General features: G+C 40.3%; 2 protein-coding genes across 8 annotated transcripts in view; both read left to right on the top strand.

The window, feature by feature from the left end:
* LOC118406380 (sn1-specific diacylglycerol lipase alpha-like) overlaps nt 1-19613 on the top strand; it is a 46960-nt gene extending 27347 nt beyond the window's left edge. Inside the window, exons 3-20 of one of the 7 annotated variants that reach the window (XM_035806355.1) lie at nt 1660-1868; nt 2458-2559; nt 4155-4311; nt 6279-6363; nt 6807-6941; nt 7552-7629; nt 8024-8148; nt 8690-8843; nt 9437-9520; nt 9906-9989; nt 10564-10781; nt 11561-11629; nt 11929-12001; nt 12841-13049; nt 13998-14124; nt 15297-15501; nt 16616-16627; nt 17373-19613. In XM_035806355.1, the coding sequence (XP_035662248.1) occupies nt 1660-1868; nt 2458-2559; nt 4155-4311; nt 6279-6363; nt 6807-6941; nt 7552-7629; nt 8024-8148; nt 8690-8843; nt 9437-9520; nt 9906-9989; nt 10564-10781; nt 11561-11629; nt 11929-12001; nt 12841-13049; nt 13998-14124; nt 15297-15501; nt 16616-16627; nt 17373-18244 (2998 nt within the window). In that variant the 3' untranslated portion in view covers nt 18245-19613. Of the gene's footprint in view, nt 1-1659; nt 1869-1926; nt 2039-2455; nt 2560-3314; nt 3403-4154; nt 4312-6278; nt 6364-6806; nt 6942-7551; nt 7630-8023; nt 8149-8689; nt 8844-9436; nt 9521-9905; nt 9990-10563; nt 10782-11560; nt 11630-11928; nt 12002-12840; nt 13050-13997; nt 14125-15296; nt 15502-16558; nt 16628-17372 lie in introns of those variants that run through there. The other 6 variants (XM_035806354.1, XM_035806357.1, XM_035806358.1 and 3 more) reach the window with 6 other exon arrangements.
* Nucleotides 19614-22469: 2856 nt separating this feature from the next.
* Nucleotides 22470-26628, top strand: LOC118406365 (kelch-like protein 18). Its single transcript, XM_035806334.1, has 2 exons — nt 22470-22951; nt 23723-26628. Exon 2 carries the CDS (start codon nt 23748-23750, stop codon nt 25647-25649), a length of 1902 nt encoding a protein of 633 aa, XP_035662227.1. The 5' UTR covers nt 22470-22951; nt 23723-23747; the 3' UTR covers nt 25650-26628.
* The last annotated feature ends 1192 nt before the right edge of the window (nt 26629-27820 follow it).

Raw genomic sequence — 27820 nt, 5'->3', positions numbered from 1 at the left:
ACATGCCCGATGCAAAGTTTAAATGATTTCCGTGATGTTAAATGGCAAATAGCAAGCAAACAGCACGCACGCAAAGAAGCGAGGTCTGTAATGTCAAATACAACACGCACACTGTAAACTGTAAATCGAACCCCAAAATCCGACGCAAACTGGCCGATTTCGGCACAAAATCGCGCTAGTTATCATCAAAAATCGATGAAAACCTCAATTTTGAAAATGATGCGGTCGTTATGGGTCCCAATTTGGGCCGGTCGCGGTCGCGTTGACCAGGTGGTCGTTGAGAAAAGGTCGCTTAATGCTTACGTCAATGGGAAAATAAATCGGGACCGAGAAAAAGCGGTCGAAATGGCCAGGTGGTCGCTGAGAAGAGGTGGTCGCTCGGGCAGGTTTGACTGTATATCTGGAATTCAATAGATGTACAAATATTTGGAGGATTATAATAATTGATTTTTATTGACATTATGAACACGTACACAGGTCAGTGACCCCTTGTTCCATTATGTTTGATAATGATCTCATACCACAGTTCACAGCACAGGTCGTAGAGGTCAAATCGTGTGCATTCAACCTTGTGTGTTCCATGGAAAGTCTGAAACGCTGGATAATTGACTCATGTGTAACAATCACAAGTTATCACAAAGTCCATTCTTTCAAGTTGACATAAGATTGAGGACTACAGTGCTATGTTAGGGTGCTTTTTTAAGTATACAGTAAATTGTGCATCATATAGTTGCAAACTGAAGGCATTTCTGGGATAGTTGTACATTATGTCCTGCAAAATTAAGCTGTTTTGTTAAGGAAAAAGCTTTCGAAGATCCTCATATAGGCAACTGATTCTGTTACTACTTACTTGAAATTATCCAACAAATCATCAAAATTGTAAGTAAAAGCAACCCATGACAAAATTGACCTTTGAAAAGTACACAAAGTCATGTATTTGTTAGTTCCTGATGAATTAATGTGCCAAACAGAGCTGTCTCCAGTTCCTAATGCTTTATTCTCCAACTCATTAATTGTTTGAACTACTTGTTGTTACTACCAGTAGTAGTTTTTGCTATTAATTAGATCTACATTTTCATCAATTTCATCTCCATAAGTTAAGACTTTTGGGGCGGACACTTTTCTGTTCCAAACAAGCAAATTTCCGTCCCAGGCCAAAGGGACATGGCTTCTTGTGCAGAGGTTGTGTTTGGCAAGGCAGTGTTTGAATCAGAAAGGTTACTGTGTTCACAGGGCGCATTCCTGCCCAATGATCTAATGCAGTAGTCTGAAAGAAAGGAGGTTTCTTATCGACTTATAAATCTTGGTAGCTGACAAGAGTATTTGATTCCTTTGTGCTGTGTGGAGTATAAACTGGTAGAATTTATCGAGGGAAAGGCCAACAGAAAGTCAGAGGTTGAAATAGATGTTCTACTAGAAGTAAACACTTGATGAATACATCAAGGAACTTCTGGGCAATTGTATAACAATAGGCCTCTTCCCTGACTCGCCAATACTGCTTGCTGTTTTGACACCATAAAGTGTATTATGTTCATATTCATATTAATTGACAACCCACTACCCCTGCATACAGCCTTAAAAGAAGGTTATGGAATTACCTTTTTTTCGTCATAATTGTCTGAGACCTGAGATCTGATGTTCTTTTTTTTCCTTCCGCAGGTTGATTGTGATGGCGGTTATCCTGGGTATAGTGGAGGAGGGTTTCGTGAACGACTGCAGGCTGTTCCACACGCACATCCTGGGTTACCTGGTCATCCTGACGTCATGTATCCTGGTGGAGGGGTGTGTTGTGTGGGTCGCCATGAAGGGCAGTATCCTCTACACAGAACCCAGGGATCCCATGCAATATCTGCTGTACATAAGGCTAGGTGAGTGTGTTGATACTGAATGTAAGACTAGTCACGACATGTAGTAAGACGTGTTATCCTGACGTCATGTATCCTGGTGGAGGGGTGTGTTGTGTGGGTCGCCATGAAGGGCAGTATCTTATACACGGAACCCAGGGATCCCATGCAATATCTGCTGTACATAAGGCTAGGTGAGTACAATTGTGTATCTCTGCATTACTACATCAGTATTGAGCCTGAAGAAGGTGACTGTGGTTGTTGGAAATTTGAAAGTTTAACATTGTACTATGTAAGGAAATGATGTTTATCTTAAGAACCAAAAAATGTAAAATTTCCCTTAATATATAATGCTAGTTCACCTTTATCCATGGAGTAACCTACCGGTATATCTGTTGTGTTTAGAACAGGGTGTTTAGGATTATCAAGTCAATGGTTGGTGGTTTAAATTGCAATATTTTTGAAAAATTGCTGTTTGAAACTACCATCCATCAACTTAACATCCCTAAATCATGTTTTTAAAAACAACAGAATATAGGTTACCTTGCAGATAAAGGTGAGCTAGCATTATACAGGAGAAGGAAACCTTCTTTATTTGTATTTTATTCTTCAGTTATCCTGCTGGTTGAGTTTGTGTGGTCGGTGGTGGGAGTGGTGTGGATCATACAGCACTACAACGACTGCCCTAGCAACATGGTCAAGAAATCTGTACTGGGTAAGACTTATTTTATCAATCACAGATTTTCATGATTTTAAAGTGTAAGGAAAGTGATTTTTCTCATACCAGCTTATCTATACAATTAGTATACGCAATTGTAATTATACCATTCGCAATTGTAATGCTATGAATCAGAAATACAGTGTATGGCTGATGAAATTATCATTCATTTCAACATTACAGTGACTGTCTTAGTTCTATTGTTCTATTACACATTTTAGAAAACCATTCTGTCCCGTGCTGTCCACTCCTTGTGTCATGTATATTGTACAGTCATGCAGTTATTATTGAAATGTAGAACTCTTTGTGTTTTCAAACATGGACTTCATTTGGGTAATAGTGACTAGAACTCTTAATTTGGAAAAGAGCAACATCGTATGTGACTTTGTCATGATGTTATACCTTGTGATAGTTGAACCTTGCACATGTTATTCCACATCAAGCTGATATAGGACTGTGTGTATGATCGTTTCAGAAAAAAATGAAGATACGATATCTTTGCATTCTTCAACCTTCCTTCATCCTCTGATGAACACCTCCAAACATTCTAGGGGAAGATGTTTTTTTGAGATCGAAAAGGACAACATCGTGTATGATTTGTCATGTTTTACAATGTTATAGATCTGAACCTTGTACACGTTATTCCACATTCAAGCTGATATACATGTACTTGTATGTTCTTATCAAAGAAATACAATGTCTTTGCATTCTTCAAACTTCTTTCGCCTTCTGAACACCCTCAAACATCTTAGGGGGAGGTGTTTTTTACTGGTCCAAGCTGGTCCTACAGGGCTTGGCAGCACTCTTCACCATAGCCACCTGCAGAGAACCACAAGAGAGGTGGGTCAGGTCTCCCCTCACCGAGCAGGAATGGTACAATCCACCCATTGGGTGGATCGTTCCATTGTGGATGAAAAGGGGTGCCAATGCGCCAGGCATTTTGTCTACACCACTGTTGCGATTTAAACTAACATCATCAGCCACCGCCGTGTTTGCTGTTGCAGACTGTTACACAAATGTTGCTGCAGTTTGCTGCCACTGGATTGTGTGTATTGTCATCACCTTTAACAACACTTTGTAACATGTACACCACAAGCTGCTGCCCCTTAATACATTTGCTGAATTTTTTTTCTCTAACTTTACAAAGCCAAATACAGCAGGCAAGGAAGCAGAAATTCAAGTGGAACACATGTTAAGGCCACACCAATACAGATTCTTTGAAGTTCTTGGATAAGTTGTGCTGAAAATGTACCCAGTAGCCCATGAAAGCGAGTGCACCAAGGCATAAACTTATTCCTCAAGCTTCGTTTTCATTATGTTTTATGTTTCAGTAAAGCATATCTTATTTTTTAATCTGAGAACCAACAAATTGAATTGGTGTGGCCTTAAGATGCAAAACCCAATATTACCACGAAAACCTGTAGAAAGTATAATTCTATTTTAATCTACCAAGATTACTAATCAGTCACATTACAGGTGTTTCATCACTTCAAGACAACGGCTATTCCTCCATCACTCCCAACTTTACACAGTCATGTAACACAAGTAAACATATAACTCACCATCTTTCCCGTATATCAACCCTTATATAGGCATCATAATCTGTGATTGGGTCATCTTCTTCTCGGTACTTATCACCGCGTGGTGCGTTTTCGACACCGCGGGCAGAAATTGGGTGAAATTGAAACGCTGCAAGCGAGAGATCAAACGTACCGACACACATGTCTGGAGGACGAAAGTCACGCAAAGGTGAAGGCACGATACGTGCTCACGTCGGTGTTGTGGTGGTGCATGTGCATGGTGTATTCTGAATTATTCTTCTAGATTCTGAACGTTGACTTTGAAACATAGCCATTACTCAACTCTGACTTTTTCTTGGCTTTAATCTGAAGGACAAATTTCATATTAGACTGTATTTCTTTACAACTACTCTTTTGAAATTAAAAATTTCTTTCACATGAGCTTAAATCTTCTTCAAGCAGCTGCCAGTAGCAGTCTTGCTTTGCAACTAAAGCAAATATTCGTTTAAAACTCTTTCTTTCAATAGTACTTCAAGAGGCTTTGAATTTGTCAGACTAGCTCTCAAGCCTTTTCCAATAGCTTTCAAAAATCCCTCAAAGTCATTTTTGCTGCAGCAAATTTCCCATTTGAAAAACTATTGTTTTTCAGTGACTATGAAAGTCATTGTCACAGTAACTGTGAAAGTCATCTACATAGAACACCATGAAAGACTGCTCAAGATTATGTACAGTAATGCTATGTTCTGTATACATCGTTAGCACATCTATTTTAAAGGAGATTTATTCCTTTTCTTAAGTGTGAGCCTTAAAAGCAAACTCCAAAGCCTTGTCCCTCCTCAGATGCTTGATGCTTTCATGGTAATCAATTATTGCTGTATCTTATTCAACAAGGTCTACTATTTTACATACTATTAGGAATTACAATTATCGTTTCATGACTAAGGGGCTTTTCAAAACACTATAATCTACTATAATCTCTGTCATAACTTTTTGATGTTGCATTTGTTGCCATAGTAACAGCATCCATTTTCTTGCTACTTATACTTTGCATAACCGCTTTGGTCTGCTGCTAACTACAGACTGCTATCATGGCATTACTACAACTAAACACATTGTTTAACAGTTTTTCCTTCCTCTTACTAGTATATGATTGCAAGGTGTTTTATCATGGTTTGCTAGTTTGGTCCTATCTTTTATCTTCAAGGACTAAGTCTTATAAATGATTAAAGAGGATCTTATTTGTCTTCAACTTTCTCCTTTGTGTGTTATGTTGAGAATAAAAAAAGGTCCAGTCACATCTTCTACATGTAAGGCCATGTTGATTTGATTATATGGATGACATCCTCCGGGAACTCCAAAACTGATGCGAGCGAGCGAATAAAAAAAAAGTTTGGCCAAAAAAAAAAGTTGCCTTCAGTATGAAATCAAAGTGGCCAGGAAGGTTGAACATAGGACTAAACACACATAGTATGGTATACCAACAGTTAGGTGTAGGGACCAGTACATCATACGAGTGCAATACATTTTTTTTCGTCTTGGACCAATCCGAAAAAAACAGACCTGAAAAAAAACAGAGGAACAGGTTTCGCCAATTACAAAATGGAAAAACTATGTCGGCAGCCATTTGGGGTCTAACCGGGGGGCCAAGAATTCAACAAGAGCAAAGTCAAGTAGAGTGTAGTCAATTGCACCAAGTTTCTTCAGTCAAAGGTACAGAGACAGTTAGCCTTTATTACATGGAGATGGGATTTTAAAATGCAGTGGGAGTCCAATAATCCACCAAACAGATTCCTTTGTAGCAAAATTGACCAATTACCATTGTTTTGAGTATTGCCAGTTCTCATCCATATAATCAAATCAACGTGGCCTATTTTTTTTATGACAAGATCCTCTTGTGTCTGCATGAAGATTTTTTGTATAGTTATTGTTAATTATTTATTCTTAAACTTCAGCTTACTTTGTCAACTTAATGCCAAGTTGTGCTTGTTTGATATATGTATAATATATAGAGATCTTTTCCATCTTGATGTACATTTTACATTATACCTTAATTCAGCAAATTATGTGCATTGTTGAATTAGTTTGGGTTTTTAAAAAAGTGGCCTTTTTAGCATTATAGAATCTTGTCAAATATTGAACTTAGAAAGCATTATAAGTTTCAAGCTCCATACATGTCCCTGCCCCCCCTCCCCCCAGGCTCACCATGGAGGCTTATGAAGCCAGCTGGGAACACAGGTGCAAACTGCTGTGCTGCTGCGCGGGGGTGCAGGACAATCAACAGGTGGGGAGCTGGATGCTAAAGGCACTTATCATGATCATAATAGATCAGGGCTGGCCCCAGGACCTGTCCCTCAGGTCTGGGACGGAAATTTGCTTGCAATCGGACAGAAAAGAATTCCCAGTCCGTCACACACTCTAGCTTGGCGGGTAAACTCTCCCTGCATGACAAATCCCTGGTGTGCTCATCTATGGTACTTGGGAAGACATGCCTTGGCAGCCAAACATACATGACTGTATTCTCTGCCAGCCCTGGCTAAAAGTCTGGTTTCCAGGGTAGGCCACATGTAATGTGGTGGGGGCACATTACTTTGAGTCTTGCATTCATGTTTTCTTCTTGCAAATTTTAATTAATCATCACTTAAATTATGACTTTGGTACTTGGACTAAGACTTAGTGAAAGAAGTATAAATACATGATTGTATCTTTCTTATCCCCTATCTGCAGCATGCCTTCCAGGAGATAGCCCACCTGCTGTCCGAGTTTTTTATCGATGTTGACCTGGTGCCGTCCGACGTGGTCGCTGGGCTGGTTCTTCTCCGACAGCAGCAGAAACATCAGCGACAAATGATCGTTGGACAGGTGGGGTTGTTGTGTTCTGAAAATTGCCTTGAACGTTACTTTTAATACTTTTGTACGTGCATATCCTTCCTTTTTTTGGGAAAAAAGGTATTTAGGGATTGGGGCTGTTTTGTTTGGAAAAATCATAATGAACTTTATGTTACTCTTTGCCAACTTTGGCAGCAGCAGCAGAAATATCAGCGACCAAATGATCGTTGGACAGGTGGGGGTTGTGCTGTTTTGGAAAGGTCTTCTACTTTGCATTAATCTTTGCCAACTTATGGGTGGATACCTTTGACACCAGGCGGCATAAGCTGGCACACTATTTTGCAACTCGTCTCTATTGCATCAGAAAAAAAGCGTTTTACCATTTTGAGGTCTTTTCGCTGAGTCAGCATTAGCCTGTCCACTGGTCCTTCTGCACTATCATGATGTGTTGATATTGTTCATCAATGTATCTAGTACTAAACATTGAGTTCATTGATTAGAATTTGATAAACAAACGTAAACAAATGTAGTTGCAACATGGATATTTTCTATCATTCCTTCATTGAATTTGAGATACATGTAAGAATGAGCTATGTTTTGTTGTAACATTAATGTTTTGCTGTTGATGTTTATCCCCTTACAGCACAGTAACGACACTTACCAGTTCCTGTCAGGAGTACCCATCAACCCCCGCACCAAGTTTGTACAGCTCAGTCGCCCGGTCAGTTTTTCTTTAAATTCAACAGTTATTTGTTACTATTACAATTGTTCTTCCATTTAAAACATTGAATTCAATGAATTGCACAGTAAATGAATTACAGATCAAGTTGAAGTTGTTTCAAGACAAAAAATCTCTACAGCGGCATGAAAGCAGAGATAACTTCCGAATGTTCAAAGTGACATCCATTACTTTTCTTCAGTGTCTGTTGACAAAGAAGACAAGTGATGGATGTCACTCGAAACATTCGGAATTTATCTCAGTCTGTATCTTATTTAGTTGAAGAGATATATCTCTTTTCAATCATTGTTTAACTCAATCTCTGTATAAACTTGATAAATTCAAGATAAATTAAGAAATAGGAAGAGACTTGAAGGTTTTTTTTTCTTTTTTACAGGAGATACTGGAACAATTTAAGGAAGTTGTTTACTACATGAGGTATGCCCTGGCTGCGTATGGATGGCCTCTGTACATCTACACCCATCCAGGTGCAGGAGCATGTCAACTACTCAAATTCTGCAGGTGAGACATCTCACATGCGCACGTGCACGCACGTATGCACACATACACACACACACACACACGCACATGTATGGATGGCCCCTGTACATCTACACCCATCCAACTGCAGGAGCATGTCAACTTCTCAAATTCTGCAGGTAGGACATGTACATGTACACCAATGTGTTCAGGTATATCACATTGTGATTGTGTTGTCACATGCATACACATACACATACACACACACACACGCTCACTCACACAAACATGCAGACACACATATGTGACGCAGTACTGCAAGTTTTAGATAACTTTTCTTTCAATGAAACCATACTGAGTATGCATGTAAGCAAGAATCAGTTCACTATCAAGAGTAAAATGTTTCCTTTAGGGTAATGAAAAAGCTATCAGCACTTTTCTCTTAAAAATTAAGAAATTAAGCAATATTAATGCAGGGTTCAGATTCTTTGTTTTAAGATAAAGACAGACATACATGGCAAGTGTAATGACTCACTTGCAACATTATGTTTTTATTATGATAATTGTTTCTTGTGTTTGTCAGCTGTTGCTGTTGCCAGTGCTGCCGTAACCATGACGATGAATGCACACTGGAACATGACAACTGCTGCCAGTGTAACCTGGCCGGCCTGAAGCGGACTCTGTACAACTACGGTCTCAACAACACGGAAGTCACCTACGCCAACTTCCACTCTGCTGTAAGTCTCAAATCACACCTTGCTCTTTTGTATTCTGAAACTTAAGGTAGCATTGAATGGCAAGTTGTACCCTGGTGGACACGAGAGGTTATGGGCTCAAATTCTGGCATTCCTGGTGAGAACTTGTGTCCTTAGCCTTAGGATAGGCACTTTTCACAATTCCTCACTGTACTCATCACTGTACTGTACTATAGAGTTAAACAGGTACCTGACTTTGGTTTGGGAGATAAAAGGCACTGTGGAAGAAGATGGTTTGGCTCTGACTTCCAATACTGTGTCCTGGGTATTGTTGGTAACAACCAACTGCTCCTACAGCTGCAAAAAAAGGCCATGGGACTACATTTACGTTGCCTTAAGTTTGCCTTAAGTTTGTAATGATTAATAATGAATGCTTACTGCCATGTTGTAGTATGGTGGTATACAATAGTTTGTAGGCTTGATTTCAATGAATACTGAAATCAAAATAGAAAACAACATGATGATGGATATGATCACTTGAATATGACCAGGGATTGATGGGCATGATACCTGTCAGTAATCTTTCTTGCTTAATTTATGGAATTATAAGACCGTATACTGTTTCTTCCTTGCAGGTGAATGAGACGTGTTTCTTCGTGTCCATCGACCACGACAGGAAAGCTGTAGTGGTGACTATCAGGGGCACACTCTCTCTTCAGGTAAGGCCACTCCAACATAACAACTTCTTTTATAGATTTTAAGAGATTAAATGAAGTAAATAATACCTAGTAGTACATGTACTTAGAAACTGTGTATCAAGAAAAGTAAATTTGTTACTTTGAGCTAATTACATGAATGTATAATTCACAATCATTACCAGAAGTTTTTTTTTTTTAAAGTTAGACTATAATTCAAAAAAAAATTGCTTTAGGTCCATCTATGAGTGCAATGTCAGACAAGTATACTTATCAAGCTGTATATACCAAGAATGTACATGTAGCATCTTATTTATTGACAGTCACTGTAACTTTACTAGCCATAACAATTACTTACGAGGCTGTGTGTAGTAAGAGTGTTGCATGTTTTCTTTGCCATGTCCCACAGGACTGTCTGACTGACCTGACAGCTGATGCCGAGTCCTTCAGGGCCTACAGTGAAGACTTTCCACACGACTGGTATGCACACAGGGTAAGGACTAACATCTAAGACATTGGGTTAAGGTATTTTGTGATAACGGGTTTCATTTATGGTTCAACTGTCATTCTGCAAAAAAAAGTGAATTGATCTCGATCTAGTTTAGCTCACTGGAAAGCTCCTCTACTGGTCGTGACAGAGAAGACAGACACTATGTACCTGTCAGGTACATTGTACTTGGGAAATTACCCTAGCTCTTTTCTGCACAATGAACATCCCATTGTATGGACTGCAACACTGTCCGTTAGCGTGCATGCCTGGTGAGTGACACAGTCGGAATCAAACCTATGGCTTCTAGTCAGAGGCAGGACCAAAAACCACTGAACTATGCATGTTACCTAACTCAATAAGGTAATAACCATTACTCCTCCATGCAGGGTAATTTGTTACAATCAGATGTTTATGATAAAAGAACAAGTTGGAAGCACAGCCAGAATTGAACATAATGTCATGGCTTCTACATATAGTTCAAGTCAGAGGTTATAGGGGCTGCTAACCATTGGTCTATATACTTTTGATTAGGTTCCTCATACCTTCAAACCAACATCCATTTTCTTCCTCCCTGCAGGGAATGTTAGAGTCAGCCGTGTATGTGAAGAACAAACTAGAAGAACTCTTGCTGCTGGACCTGGCCTTCTCCAAGCAGATGGACGAGGAGCCGTACGGACTGATCATCTCTGGCCACTCGCTCGGCGCCGGTACCGCAGCGATCCTCGCCATTCTGCTCAAGAAGCAATATCCCAACCTGCGCTGCTTCCCATTCTCACCTCCTGGTGGTCTGCTCAGGTACTGCATGCTCTTTTCTGTAAGGTGTAGGCAGGCATTTTTAATTTCCCGTAATTCGTAGGGAAGCTATTTTATTTTAAGTAATTCGTAGTGGGAATGCAGCGTAAAGCATTAAACCTTCGTGAATTTAATGTAAAGTGTAGTCAGCCATCCCGAATTTAGCGTAAATCATTGTCAGGACACCCGATGCAGACCAAAAAGACTAGAACTTAGAATACACTAGACTTTAACTTAGAAGATAATGGAAAGGTAAGGGCTGTGGCAGACTGTAAACAGAAACAGAAAAGCGGCGATACTCGCCATCATGCTCAAGAAGCAATATCCCAACCTGACCTCCTGGTGGTCTGCTCAGGTAACTATAGACTATATTTTAGCACTAGACTATAACTGAGAAGATAATGGAAAGGTAAGAGCTGTAGCAGACTGTAGAAACAGCTAAAAATTGCAATTTTTAGTATTTCTTTTACTGAAGTATATGAAATATATGAAATACAGTCAATGTATTTTCTCGGAATCCTTGAGAGTTTTTTTCTGACTACATTGTGAGACTTTTCAACAAAGAGTGATTTTCAAAATAGCCTTTCACAATAGGTTTGAAGGAATCCAGAACACATTTTATGGGTTTGGGAAACACACTTTTTATGATATTGTAGCAATCAAGAATTATCATATGGCAATTGAAACAAACTATATCAAAACAACTGGTACAGGTGATAATCTGAACGTGTGAGCTTTGAATACTTTGATTTACCTCCCCTCTTTTTTCCCTTTCTTTGCAGTAAAACAGCAGTTGATGCCAGCAGAAGTTATATCACATCAACTGTGGTGGGGAAAGATGTGGTACCAAGGTAAGAAACCAGCAAACAACTATTCATAGATCTCCAACAAGATCTTCAGTGTCTCTGATGAAAGATAGCAGATATTATCTGAAATGTCTGACCAAAATCATATCCAGTTGCTTGTGTATCTGCTTTTTGGCAAATCATAGCTCTTCTTGCAAACCACCTGTTGGAATGCAATGTACTTTTTGTATAAACTTGAGCAAAATATTTGGAAGTATATAAGATGTCATAATCAGTATGCGCAGTGTATTGACTTAGTTTTTGATTGTAAAGGAAATCCAATGGTCTATGTACATTCCCTCCAGGATGGGACTTCCTCAGATGGAACATTTCCGGTTTGAACTTCTCAAGATGCTGAAAAGAAGCACTGATCCTAAGGTATGTCCTGAAACAGTGAAAGGAGAGTATTCTGATGATGAGAAACTGGTAGCTAACATACATGACATTGTACAATATGCCTTGTCTTTTTCTTTTCACACTTTTTGTGAATCAAGAAATATTCTAAAAGTCGAATGATCATAAAGGCTGAGTTCTCAACTCAGACTTGAGTTTGAGACTTCAGGTGTTTAATGTATCTGCTTTAATATCCGAGAGAAAAACTCATCCCTACCCACCCCCACTTAAGTACTGTCCAATTTAGTTATTTTGCTAGGTAAATACTTTATTTTCAAACACCGAAACAGACATATTAGTTTGAATTCATTTACGTCGTATATTTCATTTTATTTTAAATTAGAAGGTATTATAGCGAGAAGACTTGACAAAGTTAAAAAGCATATCGGTAAATGGGGAAAATTACTTGGTTATGTTTAATGTGATATGTCTTATACATTATGTATTGTTGCAATGGTAATTGGGGTACAACTTCTACAACTTTATTTGTCATCACCTTCACTTTATTTCAATCATCATCATGCAGTTCTATAGTTTTTCACGTGTCATTCTGTTTATGATTTAAGTGCCATAAATGTGTTTGTATGTGTTTTATGTTCTTTGAAAATCAATAAAAATTATTTAAAAAAAAAAAAAAAGTACTGCTTTAAGCACGGCTTACAGCTATATATGCAAAGTTATTCATAATTGATTGTAAATACAGATGCAAGTGTTAGTGTGGTACACAGAAGGGCAGTTTTGCTGACTATATACTATTAGATAGACACAGATACATGCAGCTCTCCCAAGAAAATCCAAATTAATCTTTTTTTCTTTTTTACCAGTGGAGGATCATAGCCTACAGTCTGCCATGTTGCTGCTTGCGTGACCCGTACCTCATGCCCGACATCGACCAGAGTTCGTTGACCCAGTCGACCCGTGACCTCAGCAGTAGGTCGGCCAGTACCATCTCCATCAACATCCCCCAACACCTGCAGCTGTACCCGCCTGGGAGGATGATCCACGTGGTCAGGAACCACCCCAGGGAGAAGTGGTACATTCCAGGACCCTATTGTTTTATGTATGGAATGTACCATAGCAGTTGTAGTAGAGGGGGGGGGGCGAGATGTAAAGGAGCAATGTACATCTGCACCTACCCCAGGAAGAAATGGTACATTCCTGCACACTATTGGAGATAACTGTGAAGTTTGCTGTGTGAATTGTTGATTCGACTTATAAAGCTAGCAAGCAAAAAAGAAGTCTTTGGTTCAAGATGGAAAGTCTGTCAAAATAGATGTGACAGCTCTTATGGTCGTTAAAAAACAATGAATACTTTAAAATGACTGAAACAGTCACCAGCAGAAGACATTATTTTCTATGACAGAGGCTGAGATAGTAGAACAATAGAGTTAGGTTTTCCTTGTCACAATTAGGCCACACCAATTTAATTTCTTGGTTCACGGATTTTTTCATAAAAAATATGGAGCGAGAGGGCGAAATAAAAATGAAAATAAAAATTGTAAAATGGTTGGGGTAAAGGTAACGGCTAATCCAAAACATAAAGAAAAAAAGTTTTCAGCTTGAAAAAAGTACAAAAACACTATTATTGTACAGTAACAGCATTTGTACCCACACTTTAAGGAGCTTATAATATAAAGGCCAATTTGCTACACCAGAAAGCTGGTGAATGGTTTCATTAATGGTGAAAATTTGCTGAGTGGTAATTTTTATTTTTATTTTTTTTTCCAAAAAAAAGGAGCGAGCGAATCCGTGAACCAAGAAATTAAATTGGTGTGGCCTTATGGTGCAATGAAGCCACACAAAGATTTTCTTTTAATTCCGTAAACCGAATGGCGATTGATTGACTCAATGATTGCTTTCAGAACGCACCTATTATGGAGTGTTATGATTAAGAGCAATGAGTAGTGACTGAGACAAAAACAGTTCACATTTCTTTAACCGAGAGTTAAATCAGTAATGTTTTCCCTTCCCTTGCGGCCAGGTGCGGAAAGATGAAGCCCAGATATCAGGCACTCTGGGTGAAAAACGAGGACTTCTCCGAGATTCTGGTCTCTCCCGCCATGATGGCCGACCACTTTCCTGATCAGGTCATGCATGCACTGGAGGAGGTAAGGCAAAAGAAGAATCTTATTGACAGTCATAAGATAATTGCAGCTCTGAAAAAAAATCATGTTGCATGCATGACTGTCACAGTAATATACAATCATGTTTGTGGCGTCGGGCGTGGCGTAACTGGTAGAGCTTTCGGCTCGGAATCTATGGGTCCTGAGTTCGATTCCCACCGTGCCCCCGACGTTGTGCCCTTGGGAAAGGCACTTTACACGACTTTCCTTCTGTCTGTACCGTGTATGTGGCATTTTTAATATAAGTTACAAAAACTTGAGTGCAGTGCCACATCGTCCTCGTCTGTCCAAAAGCAAATAGAAAAAAAAAAAAAATCATGTAGGAAGGGCTTCCACATCCATCAATACATACGACAGGGATTTGGTCCTGTGTGGTCCCAATGTTTGGCAAATGGGTTTGCCAGATGGTCGTCTTGAATGGGTTGCATAATGTTTACATCAATGGGGAAAATTTTCTGGCCCGAGAAAAGCGGCCGTAATGACCAGGTGGTCGGCTTTAAGAGGTGGTCGCTTGGGCAGGTTTGACTAGTTATGCAAGCAAGTCCAGACACAAAAGAAGTAACAAACAGATTTGTATGAAATTTGATATATCAATATGTTGAGTGTAACATATCATTAACACCACTTGTTCTAAGGCCTAAGTGGGGCCGTGTAGCACAGTGGTAGTATTCGGCGCGTGACCGAGAGGTCGCTGGTTCGAATCCGCCTGCCGTGTTGCCGGTCTTGTGCCCTTGGGAAAGGCACTTTACACGACTTTCCTCACTTTACTCAAGTGAAAAAATGAGTCGTCCCTCGGATAGGACGTTAAATGGAGGTCCCGTGTGTGGGGAGAGCCATACCCTATGCACGTTAAAGAACCCGCCACATGTGCGAACATCCACCCGAGCGGATCAAACCATTCCGGCCGAAATAGGGGTAGGGAATCTCCCGGGCAGCCCTCGTAACCCCTGCTTCACCTATTGGGTCAGTTAGTCCTCACTCATAGTGAGCAATTGGGCTGGTCTTAATCATGATGTTTCTGACCTAGGGCGAAGAGTTGCTGTTACAGTTCCAATCATGTAACCTGTAACCTTGAGTGGCCTTCAGGCCTTGTTACGTGGTGACCATTGAGTAAAAAAAAAAAAAACATTCTTTGACATATTCAACTATTGTTATAGGTGCTGCGTAACACAGACTATGGTCTAGAGGACCAGTTCGAGGCCTCCAACAAGAACAAGTTGAAGATGAACGACTCGGTACAGATCAGGTACAGCCACGAGACCCTGAGTCACACCAGTGAGGAGGACCTGCTAGACCGGGCGTGTCCACGGGTGGAGTCCAGCCTCAGCTGGGAGTACAACTCAAGAGATGAGCTGGTGGCAGGTAGGAAATAATTGTTACAGGTTGAACATAGCTTTGTTTTTTTTCCCTTTCTTTTTCTTACCGTACTCTTATTTTCAGTACATCAGAGCAGGGATACTAGCCCACTAGCCCTATTGTCCAGGGCAAGTGAAAGTGCTGTTCGGGCAAGTGCATGTCCTACAAGATTTTTCCATTGATTTTTGTGCAATTTTGATATACTTGTTACTTTTTACAGTCATGACATCAAGCAATTGTTTACAGAGAATTCCATTGCTGGAAGTGAAAATGCATATCATACTAGTAACAGTGACATTTGAATTTTGGGCAAGTGAAAAATTGGTTCGGGCAAGTACATTTTTTATGTGCTTGCCCGATAGGACAAGTGGATTTTAGAAAACTTGTTCAACCCTGTCAGAGTCACACTTTTTCGTCTGGCTCAATCCTTCTAGTTTCTTCATTTCTGTGTTCTTGCAGTCATCCTCCTGCTCATTCTTTCCTTATGTCCCATTAGTTCTCCAGATCTGTTTCAGAAATCTTCTTTTCTCACTTTTTATTTAGATTTGCCTGTCTGGCTACAATGAACAGCACTCAAGCCAGCTGTCTTTTCTCAGTGTCATGTAATTTCATATTGTGTTGTGTTTACTGAGAGTATAATTTTTATTTCTTTTATTATTAATTATACCTTTTCTTTATTTTCACTCCAGAGTGAATTTGTTGTTTCTTTCTCCTATTTTTTTATTTATCTGTGTCTGGCTATTTAAACAGTGAACATTACACTAGGCTTTGACTTCCATCCAGTTTTACTCAATGTGTTGACTCAAACTTTTATTCAACGTGAAAGTCACACTATATTGCAGATAAATTATTGATAGTAAAATACACTGTCAGTTTTCTTTCCTAAGTCTCAAAATTATATGTTCAAGGACTCTTTAAAGTCTTTTCTGTTGTCTCAAATGTATTCTACCTCACCTACTGTTCTGTAACCTGGAAACCTTTGTTTGTCTTCTACACATGTGATGTTACTTGTTAAAATCTAAAGACAAAAGATTTGACTATAGCTCACTCCTCTTCTGTACAGACCACTACTCAGACCTTATTCTACCTTATTCTCTGTCAACTTTACGCTCCTCTAAAGGACCCAGAAAAGGTTAGCCCTTTGTGGTAACAAAGCTGTACGTGTTGTGGTGTTGTCCTTTGCTTGTGTTGTCTGTGTTGTTGTGTAATTGTAACTGTCTATGTTGTTGAATGCTTGACTATCTCTGTATGTTCTGTATGCTGTGCCTGTGAAAAAGCTGTGCTTGTGATCTAGTCTTTAAATGAGACTGTGTTCTGTTTTGCTGTGCTGTTTTTGATCCTTGATATTACAACATGTTTTGTACTTACTGAAAACACTACTGTCTAACTAATGACTCCTACTATGCTCTGCTCCCTTCTGCTTTGTGTATAATGCATTATCTAATTTATTGTATTTCGGAGCTGTTTTCAGATATGAGAAGCCTGGATGATTGCTTCTACATGTACCACACAGATCAAGGCTTTTATACTTGGATTGAAAAAAAAAGTTTTGAAAAATTATTTTCTTTGTACTTTTCTCATCAAAGTTGAATTGATTAGTATTAAATCTGGAGTGATGGAAAAGACATGTATGTTTGACACTGTTCATACAAAATGTTTACTCCAAATGATCAATACACATTACAAACTGGATGGATTTTGTACATGGTCACTTTAAGTGTATGCCACAAAATGTATCTGAAACGTGTTTGACAATCTGCAAAATCCGTCCTATAGCTGGGCCAATGAGTAACTTTTGTATTGTGTAAATCATTACCTGATTGTTTAACCGTCCTCAAAGCATGAAATAATCCATTCTCTGACTTTTTGCTGTCAAGGTACACCGTCTATCAAGGAGAACAAGTCCAGAGCCAGCCTCATCACCAAGTCTGCTCAGACCTTGGACCCCACCGACCCCGACTGGCAGTCCTCGGCCCCTCTGGCTGAATCTGAGAGCCTCTCAGAGTCCGACTCTGTCTACTCCATAGAGGAATCGAGTAAAGCGCTCAGCATCGGCACAATCCAGACTCTACAGTCCACTCCTGACAGCACGACACTGAAGTCGGACCCGGGGTACTGTTATTATGTGAGCACGGGGGTCTCGAACGAGCTTCTTAACGCGAGCGGCTTTCCGAGCGAAGAGTCGACGCCCCACAAGAACCAGATGACCACAACGGCAACGATAGAGAAAATTCCCTCCCACACGTCGAGCGCGAGACAGTTGTACAATGGGGTGAGCGACGGTAGCCCTGGGGAAAAGTGGAATGGGCGCCCAGCGTCGGAAGAACTGTTGAGCGAGAAAGCGCTACGCACGAAGCTCCCACCCCAGCCAAAGTCCTTCACAGCATTACCAAATGTGTACAACTCCCCCTCCTTCAGCGAACACTACCGACTCACGCACGTGGACGACGTTAACACCACAAACCCACCGCGGCGCCATAAGGCGTCCAAGTTGAAAACGAGGCATCTGTCGGAGCCGATTCCAGAAAGAGCCAAATACGAACCCAACCTCATTCCAAAGCCACCGAGACTCTACGCTAACAGAAGAGGCACCTCCTCGGGAAATGCTAGAGCGATAGAGATGAAGGAGTTCCACCGATCGCAGGATTCTGGAAGCATCGATAACGGAGAGGACTCGGACAGTATCCCACTAACAAAGGCGGATGCCCAGTCAGTAGATTCTGCAGTTCCCATAGAGACAGACGTATGACCTTTGTATAATCTGAGGCTTCTTGTAACAATCATAATTTTCTTCACAGTCTGACATTATGTGGATTACTACCCAAACCAATCAAATTCTACTGCAATTTCATGACACAGCCAATCTCCAAGCTGATCACTGGTGGCTAAAAGATACTGTTTAAAGCCATGGATACTCAATGTCTCGTCACCGGAATATCTGCTTGGAGACAAGTTACAGCCACTATATGGTCAATTGGCACAAACAACTTTGAGGCTCAACCCTGTCACAAGTTTGCTTAAAGCAATAAGAAAGGAAAAACCAGTCCAGCAAAATCAAATGTTGTGCAGCATTTTCTTTTTAATCATTTCACAGCAGTTGGCAAGAAGATGGTATATCAAACACTTTCATTGGCCTGTAATTGCTTAACAATTTACACACCTTCCATACTGAATCCACATAATGCCACTACAGTATAAGCCTCCATAAAGTTAGAAATCACCCAAATGACAGTACTGGTAACAGTAAGTAGACATATCCACGTAGACATATAGTGTGTACAAAATCGCAGCATTTTGCGCTGTATCCAATGTGTGAAAAGCTAAAACTCTACATGTCATTTTGTTTCATGAGAAGTATAACCTTTACATGTAGAATTTGAAGGCTAATAGGGATCAAGGAGGTTAAAATATTATGTTTTAATCCTCTTGTAGGCATTTTATAGTGTCACATGTGCAGATAGCAGTTTGGTCAGAAATTGTATAAAGTCGTGAAGATGAAAAGTTTTAAGCAGTTGCAAGAAGATTGTAGATAACTGAGTGTAGATTGGTGTATTATTTGTTGCTTTACCCAAGGATTGAGATGAGAAGTAGAATTGCGTGTTTGTCCAGACTGCTCCCTTTTCACATGCAGCACTGTTGACGATTGTAGATTAGGCTAAATATGATATTGCTTCTAATGGTGACTGACTTCAGTGTAGACTAACACTGCAAACAAATGGTACATGACATCGTATATTTGGGCCTATATAAAAATTATATATAAGTCATTGCAAATGTTCATTGTGACATACTTAAATTTGTAAGTAGTTTTGTTGTTGACTACCTGTACTGTTTGTTGCCATTAAGTGGATGTCATTTTTTTTATGAAGGGCAAGTCACTGCTTTTACTTCAAGTAACATTTGTGGCTGTTGTTGAACATTATTTGTGATTTTTGTTGTGTTAGAACTTCTAGGAGTAAGACAGAAGACCTTTTAGTAAAAGCTAATGTTACATGTGTATATGGGCATTAGAATAACATCATGCATGTAAACTTTGTCTTGTGTAAGAATTTGGAACATACAACGTATAGACACTACTCAAACTGGTTACTGATTTAGAGATATGTTAAGCTGGAACTAAAACATGTAACGCTAGTTCACCTTTATCCGTTGGGTAACCTATATCCATTGCTTTTAAAAACATGGTATTTGGGGATATCACATCGATGGACGTTGGTTTAAAATTGCAATATTTTCAGTACATTGCAGCTTGCAACTACCACCCGTCGACTCGATGTGCCTAAATACACAGTTTTGAAAAACAACGGATATAGGTTACCCCGCGAATAAAGGTGAACTAGCGTTAGAGGCAGGCAGAATACGCTAAAAAATCGTCATCTTTTAAAATGAGGTGTACAAACTGTGAAATGAAGTTGTTTGCTGTAGGACTTGTATCTATGGCAACATGAGTCTTCGCCAAAGTTTTGGAATTTGAACATTCACGGCAAGCAAAAATGCAACTGACAATAGATATTACCATACTTAACAATATTGTGTGTACATTGCACTGAATACTGTACATAATAAATCGCCAAACCACTTAAACATGTAATAATATGTGCATGCATGCCAAAAGGTCTCCACGCAAAAAATTAGATAATCAGCATGTGTTTCCCAAGACAAATGGTGGGTCTCTGAGTCTTAGAAATTTGTTCTGTATATAGTCTGAATGACTCTGATCATCTGTATGATGTTTTATTGATGCCAAATTTGAAATTATCATAGTATCAATCAGGAAAAAGACATTTTGCATCATTCTGTGATTTGGTAACAATACACTTTGTTTACATGTTTACAGTTGTTTATTTTGAATCAACTTTTTTTCCACTTGAAGATTTTCTGTGTATTTGTAGATACAGTTAAGATTTGATTAGTTGACTTCAGTGTTCAGATCGTACCTTTACAGTGCACTGAGACCTTATGTGTTTTGTGTGTTTGTTTAAAGGGGCATTCCACTCCAGAAGGGAGTATTGTTTCCCAATAGATAATGTGTCAATGAATACATAATCAGCCGAATTTTGTGGAATTCACCTTGGGATGAATTATGTGATGTGTGTTTTATAGAACAATAATGACACTCACTAAACCCATGCAGACCCTACCCATGCATTCCCTATACGCATAGACACTTTGTTTATCGTACATATTTTCGGAATAAATGAGGTACGCTAAGCACACCGAGAAGGCAAATTGCTCATAAGATAGCAAAGAATACAAGAACAAGACGAGATTTCTTAGCGAACCTGAAATTAGTTTTGTAACCTTACCTAAAAGTTTTGCATTGTATTCAGCCATAGGATTAATTCAATTAGAGGGTACTTGGGGAGTTTAGTAGAACATTGAATGCTTTTGAGGCATGTGGAGCAACTGGGTACTTTATCGTGTAATGTGAAGTAGTATGCAGTTATCACTTCCTAAAATTGATATCTATCGGAAAATAACACTCCCGTGTGGAGTGGAATGCCCCTTTAACTACAAGGAAGTATGGAATAACATGTACTGTATGTATGTATGAAGCTTAGTTGCTTACAGGAGCTGATTTTCAAGTCTAGAGGATCTGTCAAATCTAGATTTGTATCTGTATTCAATTTGTTAATGTTTCATGTGAACTTTAAAAAGATATCCCATGCACGGTTTGTAACAAAACTAACTAAATGTTTGCATTACAACCTTTTGGGCTTATTGAAAAGGATGGGGAGTTTTTGTTAAAGCCATTTGTGCAATTTCGTTTTTATTTTAAAGTTATATTTTTTCAGTCAACTTTTTTTAATGTAGACTATTCCCATATTATCATCTCCCTTTATCCTTCCTAGTAGTGGTCGTCAACTGTGTATCATGTGTACATCAAACAACATTGTGTCAATGCAACTAATTTTAATAAGTTTGTGTATCATTCAAAACTGATACTGTAACAGTATATACAGATCTGTAGAGTTAAAACTGATACATGTACATTTTACTGGTTGGATAAGTCTTCAGCATTGCCAAATCGTGTAACAGTTTTGTTCTTGTTGCCAAAATGTTTCAAAAATAAGTTGCACATTCTGGATCAAAGTTGAACTGTAATTTCCAACACAGATTTTCGACTATCCAACTTCAGTCTTTGTCAAGGAATAGGCAATCCAGTGCGTCTGTGACCTCATATTATGCACCAGATAGAACACCTGACCCAGGGATCATGAGCAGTGGATCATAAGTTGCAGAAAGTCTGTGGCGCCCCCCGTTCCATGACAAAGACTGAAGTTGAACGGTCTAAAATCTGGGTAAGTCCAAATTACATTACATTTTGACCCAGAATGACTGTGTGAAGTTACTCTGTACATTGTTGATAGATGGCCATACCTGCCGGTATTTCCTTAAGCCTTTGTTCTTATTTTCTGTATGTACAAAGTAGCATTTGGGTGCCAATTTCTATGATATAATGTTTTTTGAAGCTACTTAATAACTACATAACAGCTACATAATGTTGCTACTTTTAGGCTTCTGATATCAATGCTGATCTTAACTGTCGTTTGCTTCGAGTAAATTTTCTAACATTTGCGAGGCAGCTGCCACAGACCGATTCTAGTTCATGTTTGTTCTGTGTTGAAATAAAGCAGACAAAAATCTTCTGTTATACCAACGTTGTGTCTATTTATTGCTACATAATCTATCGGAAAGTGACAACCCTTCTGTTGTTTAGGGCTTCTTTTAGTTACAGGGGCAACTTAAGCTTGTTTGTTTTCTTTGTAAACTATATAATAAGACGTATACAGTTTATACAATATTGGACTCTGAAAACTTTAAAAGGTTTTACCGTGAGAGTGCAAAACAAATGATACTAGTTCTGTTAGCCTGGTAACCGTGCCATCGGGAGCTCGTCACTATCCCTACGGTGCCAGGAGTGTGGCCCGCCCGCCCAGTTCTTTAGCGTACGCCGGGGAATTTGTATGCGATTGGTTTCGAATACATCGCTCAAGGACGATATCTCGAAAGGCCGGCTAAAACGACAGGCATTCTGTATGCTTAACAGACTGGGACCGGTAGAACACCCCTAGCTAACCAGTGAAGCATAGTGAAGAACACTTTATCTCTAAAGTAAGAGGCTGTTAAAGCGGATTTGATCAGACATCTAGTACAGTATGACCTCTGAACCCCATACAACCTGTTTGATTCCGCCCCAGAGGCTTCGTCCAAAACAAGTTGTCGATAACGCACCCCGTTTACCGTTAAAGATTACTGTGTGGTGAAGGCCTAGAACTTCCCTTTTCAGCTTTGGAGTTTAATTTGTAGACTCAGAGCTCTGGAGAGACTTAAATTTGTTGGAATGAAACTAGGAGAACACCTCTTTTGCTCCTCTTTTGTACCTACACCTGATGACGTCACGTGATTGCTATTTAAATATGGCCGCCGATGACTGAGTGTCTCTTTGGACCAGGTGAAGTCTCGTTTTGTATTCGGTGATTTTCTTACTATATCTTAAAGATAATAGATGTACTAAGACAAATTACAGCTGGGGGCTTAGATAGTTAAAGGCTTTTTTTTACGTTAAGGGAAGAATTATGACTAAACGTACTACGTGTTTTCTGCATAGAACACCAACTAACCTTAACTGCTACGTGTAACTTGTCTATGATATGTGATATCAAGGTAGGTCTACAGTTACTCGCACTTGGTTCTAAGCCTAATTATGTATAATCTACAGTTACACTTTGCAGCGCTCTACGGCTAGGGTCGTTGACATCCGGGGCCCCGTCTTGCTTCTCCCTTTCTCCAAGTTATATAGATCGTGTCTTAAATTGTGCTTCATGAAAAAATCCTTGATAAGGCTTTGTACGATTGACTTTATTCGGATTCAAGATTGAATGTTATCAGAACACGAGAATGCCCTTATCCTTAGTCCAAACGTTGCCAACATAACAGCAGATGGAACGCTGGTCTGACTGCAATTTTATATTTCCCCTATTCAACTTACTGCGATCTCGTCGATATGTATGTGCGGCTAGTGTGTTTTGATAAAAAAATCGTATGTAAAAGTATAACATGGTTATTCCATAGATAAATGGTTCACAAACACAATGTATAGACGGCAAAATGTTTATGGTGTAGACTGGTGAGAACTCATAAAAGAATTTGCTAGGTCTCTTGGGTTTTGCTGTATCTTGACTTTTGCAATCAAACTTTGATTTATCTTATATTATGCTTACAGAACCTGAACACTCACAACAGTAAAGATGGCTGCAGTTAGACGTAGACATTTCCCATCGGATGACCTCGTCCCAAATTTTGACACAGCTTCGGAGGAAGAGGACAATCACAACGAGAATCATTGCCACAGTAACGAGAACCACGGATCCTCCCTAGCCAAGGGGCTAATGCAGCTCTACAAAAATGAGGAACTCTGCGACGTTACGTTAGACGTACAGGGGCAGAAGTTTCCCTGTCATCGTAACGTCCTGGCCGCTTCTGTACCGTACTTCCACGTGATGTTCACTTCGGGTCTGAGCGAGACAAATCAGGATGTCATACCTCTACAAGGAGTGACTGCGCCTGCCATCGCACAAATTATAGACTACATATACTCAGGGAAGGTTTGCTTATCGCCTACTCATACACTGGACATTCTGAGCGCAGCAAACTTGTTCCAGATGGCTGAACTGTGCGATGCGTGTTGCCAGTATCTCTCACAGCATCTCACTACTGAGTCGTGTCTAGATGTATTTATACTGGCAAAGCTGTTCGAATATCCTGATCTTCGCGACAGTGCCTTAAGATTTATTGGGGAATATTTCTTAGATATTTCCTGCTCTGAGAGTTTCTTGGCGCTTTCCGTGGACGCTGTTGTAGACATTGTCTCTTCTAGTGGTCTCTGGGTCTTACACGAGGAACAGACACTTGAAGCTGCGTTAAGGTGGCTGAATCATCTTAAGGAAAGGGAAGACGCTGCGGTAGAAGTTCTTAAGAACATCAGGTATCCCCTTTTGCAACCAGAATGCCTTACTAATCTCATTCAGGATGAGAACAACTTCTTTAAGTCAAAAGAATTGCAAGAGTTGGTCAAGAGTGCACTATGTGTCCATGGCAACCAAACTCTCAATGGTTGCCATGACGATGCAGCATCAGGTGTCGTCAGTTACCATAGCGACATTGACGTCACGTCAAACGCTATCCCACGGGAAGGCATGCAGGACAGAGAGATGATCGTCTTTGTGGGTTCCGACCACGTTCCGAACAATTGCTTCGTCCCCGAAGACCGTCGAGCGTACGCCATGGCTCCACCGCCAGCCTCTGAGGCGTCCCACCCCGCCTGCGTGGCCGCTTCGACCGGGGAGGTCTTCTGGGGTGGAGGCGTATCTGATTATACCGATGTTCACAGTGACATCTACAAGTATAACCATGACACGAACCAATGGAACAGCTGTGCTCACATGCTCACTCCTAGACAGTGCTTTTCTCTATCAGAAGTTGACGGGAAAATCTACGCCACTGGCGGGTTGGGACCGTACAGTCAAGAGCTCCGCGCGTGTAAAGTGTTAGACACTGTGGAATGTTACGACATCGCTAGCGATTCGTGGACTTACGTCGCCTCGATGTCGAAGACGGTATCGGACCACTGTTCGGTGTCTCTCAGCGGAGTTGTGTGTGTTCTAGGCGGTGAGATACCCGGCGCGGGCAGCACAAACGCTGTCATGGCTTACAGTCCCGACAAGGACGCCTGGTGCGAGTGGCCGCCAATGTACGAACGACGACAACTCCCGTGCGCTACAGTCATCAACAATCGCATCTACGTAGCAGGCGGGTACCTACATCTTTACAAGGGACTCTCTTCTATCGAAGTGTTCAACCCCGACGTTCAGCAATGGCATATCATCCGCGGAGAGGAAAACCCCATCGCTCAACACATCGACGGCATCCTGACGGTTAACGATCACATCTACCTGTGTGCGGACCGCAGAGTCACAGCTCGTCGGGAGTTTACACACATCTACTTGTACAGCTACAACGTTTTCGATAAGGTTTTGGTGGTTAAGGAAGGGGAGTTGGAGAGGGACATACGGCGGAGCTCATCCATTGCAGTCAAGGCAAAGTTAAACCCTCTAAAATTGAAACTGTTTGCACGAAATCTTACACACTGACGTCTGACGCAGCACATTTGATACATCTAAAATTTTACGGCTCTTAGTGGTAAATGTGCAGATGTTGGCACACTGCTACATCAAATAAATCTGTAGGTGTTTTGGGCACCCTTTTTGACAGATTAGCCGTGAGGCTCGGTGGGCGTCACTCCACCGTCATTGTGGGTATATCGATCGTGTAAAGTGTCTTTCTCAAGGGCACACGGTCGGGGCATGGCAAGTATCGAACTAGGGATCCTACTGATTTCGACTCTAACGCTGTAACCGTTGCGCCACACAGACCCCACATATTTGAGACATAATCAGCAATTAAGCCCATGTCACATATGACCGACAAGGACCTTCTCTTAACCATGGTTTGGAGTTGGTCGTGACCAAGGTAAAACTCTTCTGACCAACCGACTATAAATTTTGAATTATCGATGTCGAGAAATTCATACATTATGCTTGGATGCGACCAGAGGAGCACACGGGAGCCAGTGTAGAATAAATTGGATTCCAGACTACTGCTAACCCTGCGCTGACATTGGTTGGGCATTTGTCGTGGCAAAGTCGTGTTAAGGTCCTGCATGTGTGACAGGGGCTTTATCGAGAAGAATTAGCTACAATGTATATGTTTGAAACTTTGAATCGACAGGCTTTGCATGCAATGTTACATGTGGTGCTGCTATTCAAATTCACAAGGACATTGTAACCAAAGTGCCTTAAATGTGGACAGTAGATATCATTTTGCAGATAAAATTGGGTTCTTACTATATGCTAGAGATACGGTGATTATACATGTATTGGTGGATACAATATTGCGGTGCTATAAAATCAAATATCAGAGTATAAACAGGGTTCGACATATCATTGTGGCGCCCTATCTATATATGTACAGTTTTTAGGCGAAGTCTCGAGCTCATATCTTTAAAAAATAAGTAGGATTTGGGACATTGTGGTATATGGTGATGACTAAATAAAACATTTGAAATAAAAATCGTACGCATCTGACACCACTGAATGGTGTTGCGGTTTTGTTTTTGGTGTGTGTGTGTGCGTGTGTATGTGTGTTTGCTCGACAAGATTTTTGTAGTCAGCATAATTTAAGAACCTCTTGATGGATAACGATGATATTTGGTATGATATTTGGGGAGACAAAGGCCAAGGCCCCCTGGTACGTGGCCTTAGTACTGCAGCAGATCTAGAACTTCATTTTTTTGTATCTTTTGACCTGCGCATGCTATATATGATCTTGCTTTTTTGGTGGCAAATAGATTGTGGTATAAGGGAGAAGTGGTGTATGTTTGGGCTCCCTAGCAGCTTGCTGTGGAACTGCAAGGGAATTTTTTATTTGTTGGCTTGTTTCGCGTAACCGGTAAACCGCATTTAGGCACAACACACGTTTTTTTAATGTAAACTACGTACATACGAGCTGCCATGTACTACCGGACTGTAAGGCCTTATAGTTATACACTCACATCAGGATGAACCCAAACTCTTTTAGACAAGTGCGACGGGTTCTTTTCTTAGTAATGTTTAAAATTTAGCTTGAAATGTGTTTGTACAATGTTGTGTGATAAAGGTTTGACGTTGTATCTTGAATTATTCATGTGTTACAAAGGATAGTCTAGCCACCGAATAATGATGACTCCGTGGATATAATTAGTGTTGGCATGCTAGATGTGCTTCCGACTTAAGCAACGGAGGGGAACGACAAAAGGCACAGTCGCCGGGAGCTTCACTCGCGACTGGTCGCTTTGCGTATCTGGATCGGATTCTGCCATTCGTGAAGACTACTGGACACGTTTGTAGACTATATTTCTCTGGCGGAACAGCGATGTCTACAGGTGGCACCTAGGACATAGGTTTGGCTACAACTTTTGTACCCGCTTCTTTATAGCAACTCAGTTTATAATCCTATAGCCTATGATATGAGGAAGCGGCATTTTGGCTTATTCTTTACACGGTGGAAAAATAGCTTGTGAACTCTAATTAGGCAGCAATACGGCCAGTATTCTATTAATTACTGCGTGAATTTCAGAAATAGTCTGAGGTACGCATGTCCCAGCGCTCTGTCCGAGGTATTAGGGTAGTTTTTCAGGCGAGAGATATACACTACTTAAGGGGTTTATTTGTCCCGTTTAGGGAAACATTACAGAAACTTTTCTAAAACGTCAGACCCGTGTTTT

This window comes from Branchiostoma floridae, chromosome 19 (assembly GCF_000003815.2).
Source record: "Branchiostoma floridae strain S238N-H82 chromosome 19, Bfl_VNyyK, whole genome shotgun sequence".
NCBI lineage: Eukaryota > Metazoa > Chordata > Leptocardii > Amphioxiformes > Branchiostomatidae > Branchiostoma > Branchiostoma floridae.
This window is presented reverse-complemented; position numbering and strand designations above follow the sequence as displayed.

Excerpts from the sequence above, each read along its gene's own strand:
- LOC118406365 (XM_035806334.1), top strand. The coding sequence starts at position 23,748 with ATGGCTGCAGTTAGACGTAGACATTTCCCATCGGATGACCTCGTCCCA.